We start from the raw sequence: 10,000 nt of genomic DNA on the forward strand, positions 1-10,000 counted from the left end.
AATGCTGAATACACCAGGTGTAGACCTTACTGTGAAATGCTGAATACACCAGGTGTAGACCTTACTGTGAAATGCTGAATACACCAGGTGTAGGCCTTACTGTGAAATGCTGAATACACCAGGTGTAGACCTTACTGTGAAATGCTGAATACACCAGGTGTAGACCTTACTGTGAAATGCTGAATACACCAGGTGTAGACCTTACTGTGAAATGCTGAATACACCAGGTGTAGACCTTACTGTGAAATGCTGAATACACCAGGTGTAGGCCTTACTGTGAAATGCTGAATACACCAGGTGTAGACCTTACTGTGAAATGCTGAATACACCAGGTGTAGACCTTACTGTGAAATGCTGAATACACCAGGTGTAGACCTTACTGTGAAATGCTGAATACACCAGGTGTAGACCTTACTGTGAAATGCTGAATACACCAGGTGTAGACCTTACTGTGAAATGCTGAACACACCAGGTGTAGGCCTTACTGTGAAATGCTGAATACACCAGGTGTAGACCTTACTGTGAAATGCTGAATACACCAGGTGTAGGCCTTACTGTGAAATGCTGAATACACCAGGTGTAGACCTTACTGTGAAATGCTGAATACACCAGGTGTAGACCTTACTGTGAAATGCTGAATACACCAGGTGTAGGCCTTACTGTGAAATGCTGAATACACCAGGTGTAGACCTTACTGTGAAATGCTGAATACACCAGGTGTAGACCTTACTGTGAAATGCTGAATACACCAGGTGTAGACCTTACTGTGAAATGCTGAATACACCAGGTGTAGACCTTACTGTGAAATGCTGAATACACCAGGTGTAGACCTTACAGTGAAATGCTGAATACACCAGGTGTAGACCTTACAGTGAAATGCTGAATACACCAGGTGTAGACCTTACAGTGAAATGCTGAATACACCAGGTGTAGACCTTACAGTGAAATGCTGAATACACCAGGTGTAGACCTTACAGTGAAATGCTGAATACACCAGGTGTAGACCTTACAGTGAAATGCTGAATACACCAGGTGTAGACCTTACAGTGAAATGCTTACTTACAAGCCCCTAACCAACAATGCAGTTTTAAGAAAAATACCTAAAAAAAGAAAGAAAGAAAAGTAACAAATAATTAGAGCAGCATTAAAATAGCAATAGCGAGGCTACATACAGGGAGTACTGGTACAGAGTCAATGTGCAGGGGCACCGGTTAGTCGAGGTAATTGAGGTAATATGCACATGTAGGTAGAGTTATTGAAGTGACTTATGCATAGATAATAAACAGAGAGTAGCAGCAGAGTAAAAGAGGGGGGAAGGGGGGTAATGCAAGTAGTCTGGATAGCCATTTGATTAAATGTTCAGGAGTCTTATGGCTTGGGGGTAGAAGCTGTTTAGAAGCCTCTTGGACCTAGACTTGGCGCTCCGGTACTGCTTGCCATGCGGTAGCAGAGAGAACAGTCTATGACTAGGGTGGCTGGAGTCTGACAATTTTTAGGGCATTCCTCTGACACCGCCTGGTGTAGAGGTCCTGGATGGCAGGCAGCTTGGCCCCAGTAATGTACTGGGCCGTACGCACTACTCTTTGTAGTGCCTTGCGGTCGGAGGCCGAGCAGTTGCCATACCAGGCAGTGATGCAACCAGTCAGGATGCTCTCGATGGTGCAGCTGTAGAACCTTTTGAGGATCTGAGGACCCATGCCAAATCTTTTCAGTCTCCTGAGGGGGAATAGGTTTTGTCGTGCCCTCTTCACAACTTTCTTAGTGTGCTTGGACCATGATAGTTTGTTGGTGATGTGGACACCAAGGAACTTGAAGCTCTCAACCTGCTCCACTACAGCCCCGTCGATGACATAACCAACAACAACTCCACCCACCATCTGATTTGCATGACAAATACCAAACAAATAACAGATATATTGTCCGTTTGACAAATGCTACACAAATATAAACATACATTATCTCCTTGCTAATCACTTACAAGATAAATTGCACACAAAACATGTCAGACTTTTCTAAATGCTTAAAAGTAGCATATGCAAGACTCATCGCAAAGTGAGTCAGAGAGAACTGAGAAAGTCTGTCGTTGTAAGTACATCACAGAATATGATGAGTTTGAGGGAAACTGAGGACACAGAGTGTTGTATCATCGTTGTGGATGGAGGGAGTTTCCTCTACCTGGTGGAAGCATGTGCTCTGTTCATGTCAAAGAGAGGTGCAGTTCTGCTTGGTGATTAACTGTGTGTATTTTTCTTTCTAGAAAGAAGTGCAGTTCTGGTTTGCCACGGGAGGAGCAGGCTTCTGTCTGAGTCGCAGACTAGCTGAGAAGATGGCTCCATGGGCTAGGTGAGGAGTGTGTGTGTGTGTGTGTGTGTGTGTGTGTGTGTGTCTGTGTATGAGTGTGTGTGTGTGTTTGGGTCAAGAGGGAACTCTAGTCCATGAGAACAGGTGTGTGTGTAGGGGTTTGTCTGTGTGAAAGATGGAGAATCAGGGAGTGTACATTATGTCTGTGAATGGATGTGACAGTGTGTTGGGTCATTGGACATACAGTCTGTGTATATGCTTGTCTTTATGTGAATGTATGTGTGACGGTCCAGTCTGGGTTTGAGTCAATGTGGGTGTATCTATATCTGACTCGGGGTTTGTGTGTGTGTGTGTGTGTGTGTGTGTGTGTGTGTGTGTGTGTCTACCTGTGTGTCTAGTGGTCCGAGGTTTGAGCAGACGTCAGCAGTGATCCGTCTGCCAGATGACTGTACAGTAGGCTTCATCGTAGAGAGAAGACTGGGGATATCCATGGTCCACAGTTCAGTGTTCCACTCTCACCTGGAGAACCTGCTACTGCTGACGCCCAGCAATATACCACTACAGGTCAGATACACACACACCCAGCAATATACCTCTACAGGTCAGATCACACACACCCAGCAATATACCTCTACAGGTCAGATACACACACACACCCAGCAATATACCTCTACAGGTCAGATACACACACACCCAGCAATATACCTCTACAGGTCAGATACACACACACCCAGCAATATACCTCTACAGGTCAGATACACACACACCCAGCCATATACCTCTACAGGTCAGATACACACACACACAGCAATATACCTCTACAGGTCAGATACACACACACCCAGCAATATACCTCTACAGGTCAGATACACACACACCCAGCAATATACCTCTACAGGTCAGATACACACACACCCAGCAATATACCTCTACAGGTCAGACACACACACACCCAGCAATATACCTCTACAGGTCAGACACACACACACCCAGCAATATACCTCTACAGGTCAGATACACACACACCCAGCAATATACCTCTACAGGTCAGATACACACACACCCAGCAATATACCTCTACAGGTCAGATACACACACACCCAGCAATATACCTCTACAGGTCAGATACACACACACCCAGCAATATACCTCTACAGGTCAGATACACACACACCCAGCAATATACCTCTACAGGTCAGATCACACACACACCCAGCAATATACCTCTACAGGTCAGATACACACACACCCAGCAATATACCTCTACAGGTCAGACACACACACACCCAGCAATATACCTCTACAGGTCAGATACACACACACACCCAGCAATATACCTCTACAGGTCAGATACACACACACCCAGCAATATACCTCTACAGGTCAGATACACACACACCCAGCAATATACCTCTACAGGTCAGATACACACACACCCAGCAATATACCTCTACAGGTCAGATACACACACACCCAGCAATATACCTCTACAGGTCAGATACACACACACCCAGCAATATACCTCTACAGGTCAGATACACACACACCCAGCAATATACCTCTACAGGTCAGATACACACACACCCAGCAATATACCTCTACAGGTCAGATACACACACACCCAGCAATATACCTCTACAGGTCAGATACACACACACACACACACACAGCAATATACCTCTACAGGTCAGATACACACACACCCAGCAATATACCTCTACAGGTCAGATACACACACACACCCAGCAATATACCTCTACAGGTCAGATACACACACACCCAGCAATATACCTCTACAGGTCAGATACACACACACACACCCAGCAATATACCTCTACAGGTCAGATACACACACACCCAGCAATATACCTCTACAGGTCAGACACACACACACCCAGCAATATACCTCTACAGGTCAGATACACACACACACCCAGCAATATACCTCTACAGGTCAGACACACACACACCCAGCAATATACCTCTACAGGTCAGATACACACACACACCCAGCAATATACCTCTACAGGTCAGACACACACACCCAGCAATATACCTCTACAGGTCAGACACACACACACACAGCAATATACCTCTACAGGTCAGATCACACACACACACCCAGCAATATACCTCTACAGGTCAGATCACACACACACCCAGCAATATACCTCTACAGGTCAGATACACACACACCCAGCAATATACCTCTACAGGTCAGATACACACACACACCCAGCAATATACCTCTACAGGTCAGACACACACACACACACCCAGCAATATACCTCTACAGGTCAGACACACACACACACACACACACACACATACCTCTACAGGTCAGATACACACACACACACACACAGCAATATACCTCTACAGGTCAGATACACACACACACACCCAGCAATATACCTCTACAGGTCAGACACACACACACACACACACAGCAATATACCTCTACAGGTCAGAAACACACACACACACCCAGCAATATACCTCTACAGGTCAGACACACACACACCCAGCAATATACCTCTACAGGTCAGACACACACACACCCAGCAATATACCTCTACAGGTCAGACACACACACACCCAGCAATATACCTCTACAGGTCAGACACACACACACACCCAGCAATATACCTCTACAGGTCAGACACACACACACACCCAGCAATATACCTCTACAGGTCAGATACACACACACACACCCAGCAATATACCTCTACAGGTCAGACACACACACACCCAGCAATATACCTCTACAGGTCAGATACACACACACCCAGCAATATACCTCTACAGGTCAGATCACACACACACCCAGCAATATACCTCTACAGGTCAGATACACACACACCCAGCAATATACCTCTACAGGTCAGACACACACACACACACAGCAATATACCTCTACAGGTCAGACACACACACACACACAGCAATATACCTCTACAGGTCAGACACACACACCCAGCAATATACCTCTACAGGTCAGATACACACACACACACCAGCAATATACCTCTACAGGTCAGACACACACACACACACACCCAGCAATATACCTCTACAGGTCAGACACACACACACACACACAGCAATATACCTCTACAGGTCAGACACACACACACACACACACACAGCAATATACCTCTACAGGTCAGACACACACACACCCACACACACACACACACACACACACACACCCAGCAATATACCTCTACAGGTCAGACACACACACACCCAGCAATATACCTCTACAGGTCAGACACACACACACCCAGCAATATACCTCTACAGGTCAGACACACACACACCCAGCAATATACCTCTACAGGTCAGATCACACACACACACACCCAGCAATATACCTCTACAGGTCAGAAACACACACACACACCCAGCAATATACCTCTACAGGTCAGACACACACACACACACCCAGCAATATACCTCTACAGGTCAGACACACACACACCCAGCAATATACCTCTACAGGTCAGACACACACACACCCAGCAATATACCTCTACAGGTCAGACACACACACACCCAGCAATATACCTCTACAGGTCAGACACACACACACACCCAGCAATATACCTCTACAGGTCAGACACACACACACACCCAGCAATATACCTCTACAGGTCAGACACACACACACCCAGCAATATACCTCTACAGGTCAGATCACACACACACCCAGCAATATACCTCTACAGGTCAGACACACACACACCCAGCAATATACCTCTACAGGTCAGACACACACACACCCAGCAATATACCTCTACAGGTCAGACACACACACACCCAGCAATATACCTCTACAGGTCAGACACACACACACCCAGCAATATACCTCTACAGGTCAGATACACACACACCCAGCAATATACCTCTACAGGTCAGATACACACACACACACCCAGCAATATACCTCTACAGGTCAGACACACACACACCCAGCAATATACCTCTACAGGTCAGACACACACACACCCAGCAATATACCTCTACAGGTCAGATCACACACACACCCAGCAATATACCTCTACAGGTCAGACACACACACACCCAGCAATATACCTCTACAGGTCAGACACACACACACCCAGCAATATACCTCTACAGGTCAGACACACACACACCCAGCAATATACCTCTACAGGTCAGACACACACACACCCAGCAATATACCTCTACAGGTCAGACACACACACACACACAGCAATATACCTCTACAGGTCAGACACACACACACCCAGCAATATACCTCTACAGGTCAGATACACACACACACACACCCAGCAATATACCTCTACAGGTCAGATACACACACACACACCCAGCAATATACCTCTACAGGTCAGATACACACACACACCCAGCAATATACCTCTACAGGTCAGATACACACACACACCCAGCAATATACCTCTACAGGTCAGACACACACACACCCAGCAATATACCTCTACAGGTCAGACACACACACACACCAGCAATATACCTCTACAGGTCAGATACACACACACCCAGCAATATACCTCTACAGGTCAGATACACACACACACACCCAGCAATATACCTCTACAGGTCAGACACACACACACACACACACACACCCAGCAATATACCTCTACAGGTCAGATACACCACACACACACCCAGCAATATACCTCTACAGGTCAGACACACACACACACACACACACAGCAATATACCTCTACAGGTCAGACACACACACACACACACACACACACACACACACACACACACACACACACACACACACACCAGCAATATACCTCTACAGGTCAGACACACACACACACACACACACACCACACACACACACACACACACCCAGCAATATACCTCTACAGGTCAGCACACACACACACACAGCAATATACCTCTACAGGTCAGACACACACACACCCAGCAATATACCTCTACAGGTCAGATACACACACACACCCAGCAATATACCTCTACAGGTCAGATACACACACACACACCCAGCAATATACCTCTACAGGTCAGATACACACACACACACCCAGCAATATACCTCTACAGGTCAGATACACACACACACACACACAGCAATATACCTCTACAGGTCAGACACACACACACCCAGCAATATACCTCTACAGGTCAGACACACACACACACACCCAGCAATATACCTCTACAGGTCAGACACACACACACACACACACAGCAATATACCTCTACAGGTCAGACACACACACACACACCCAGCAATATACCTCTACAGGTCAGACACACACACACACACAGCAATATACCTCTACAGGTCAGATACACACACACCCAGCAATATACCTCTACAGGTCAGATCACACACACACACCCAGCAATATACCTCTACAGGTCAGACACACACACACCCAGCAATATACCTCTACAGGTCAGATACACACACACCCAGCAATATACCTCTACAGGTCAGATACACACACACACCCAGCAATATACCTCTACAGGTCAGACACACACACACACACCCAGCAATATACCTCTACAGGTCAGACACACACACACCCAGCAATATACCTCTACAGGTCAGAACACACACACACCCAGCAATATACCTCTACAGGTCAGACACACACACACCCAGCAATATACCTCTACAGGTCAGACACACACACCCAGCAATATACCTCTACAGGTCAGACACACACACCCAGCAATATACCTCTACAGGTCAGATACACACACACCCAGCAATATACCTCTACAGGTCAGATACACACACACACACCCAGCAATATACCTCTACAGGTCAGATCACACACACACCCAGCAATATACCTCTACAGGTCAGATACACACACACCCAGCAATATACCTCTACAGGTCAGATACACACACACACCCAGCAATATACCTCTACAGGTCAGACACACACACACCCAGCAATATACCTCTACAGGTCAGACACACACACACCCAGCAATATACCTCTACAGGTCAGATACACACACACCCAGCAATATACCTCTACAGGTCAGATCACACACACACCCAGCAATATACCTCTACAGGTCAGATCACACACACACCCAGCAATATACCTCTACAGGTCAGATACACACACACCCAGCAATATACCTCTACAGGTCAGATACACACACACACACCCAGCAATATACCTCTACAGGTCAGACACACACACACACACCCAGCAATATACCTCTACAGGTCAGATACACACACACCCAGCAATATACCTCTACAGGTCAGATACACACACACACCCAGCAATATACCTCTACAGGTCAGACACACACACACCCAGCAATATACCTCTACAGGTCAGACACACACACACCCAGCAATATACCTCTACAGGTCAGATCACACACACACCCAGCAATATACCTCTACAGGTCAGACACACACACACCCAGCAATATACCTCTACAGGTCAGACACACACACACCCAGCAATATACCTCTACAGGTCAGACACACACACACACAGCAATATACCTCTACAGGTCAGATCACACACACACCCAGCAATATACCTCTACAGGTCAGATACACACACACACACCCAGCAATATACCTCTACAGGTCAGATACACACACACACACCCAGCAATATACCTCTACAGGTCAGATACACACACACACCCAGCAATATACCTCTACAGGTCAGATACACACACACACCAGCAATATACCTCTACAGGTCAGACACACACACACCCAGCAATATACCTCTACAGGTCAGATACACACACACACCCAGCAATATACCTCTACAGGTCAGATACACACACACCCAGCAATATACCTCTACAGGTCAGACACACACACACACACCAGCAATATACCTCTACAGGTCAGATACACACACACACCCAGCAATATACCTCTACAGGTCAGACACACACACACCCAGCAATATACCTCTACAGGTCAGACACACACACACCCAGCAATATACCTCTACAGGTCAGACACACACACACCCAGCAATATACCTCTACAGGTCAGATACACACACACACCCAGCAATATACCTCTACAGGTCAGACACACACACACCCAGCAATATACCTCTACAGGTCAGATACACACACACACCCAGCAATATACCTCTACAGGTCAGATCACACACACACCCAGCAATATACCTCTACAGGTCAGACACACACACACCCAGCAATATACCTCTACAGGTCAGACACACACACACCCAGCAATATACCTCTACAGGTCAGATCACACACACACCCAGCAATATACCTCTACAGGTCAGATACACACACACACACCCAGCAATATACCTCTACAGGTCAGACACACACACACCCAGCAATATACCTCTACAGGTCAGACACACACACACCCAGCAATATACCTCTACAGGTCAGATACACACACACACCCAGCAATATACCTCTACAGGTCAGACACACACACACCCAGCAATATACCTCTACAGGTCAGACACACACACACCCAGCAATATACCTCTACAGGTCAGATACACACACACCCAGCAATATACCTCTACAGGTCAGATACACACACACACCCAGCAATATACCTCTACAGGTCAGATACACACACACACCCAGCAATATACCTCTACAGGTCAGATACACACACACCCAGCAATATACCTCTACAGGTC

General features: G+C 46.6%; 1 protein-coding gene across 1 annotated transcript in view; it reads left to right on the top strand.

Annotated features, from left to right (window-relative positions):
- LOC106590596 (beta-1,3-N-acetylglucosaminyltransferase manic fringe) overlaps positions 1-10,000 on the top strand; it is a 35,176-nt gene that overhangs the window by 19,735 nt on the left and 5,441 nt on the right. The window contains exons 5-6 of the mRNA XM_045708343.2: positions 2,258-2,343; positions 2,700-2,865. Coding sequence (XP_045564299.1) covers positions 2,258-2,343; positions 2,700-2,865 — 252 coding nt within the window. The remainder of the gene's footprint in view (positions 1-2,257; positions 2,344-2,699; positions 2,866-10,000) is intronic.

This window comes from Salmo salar, chromosome 02 (genome assembly GCF_965601325.2).
Source record: "Salmo salar chromosome 02, fSalSal1, whole genome shotgun sequence".
NCBI lineage: Eukaryota > Metazoa > Chordata > Actinopteri > Salmoniformes > Salmonidae > Salmo > Salmo salar.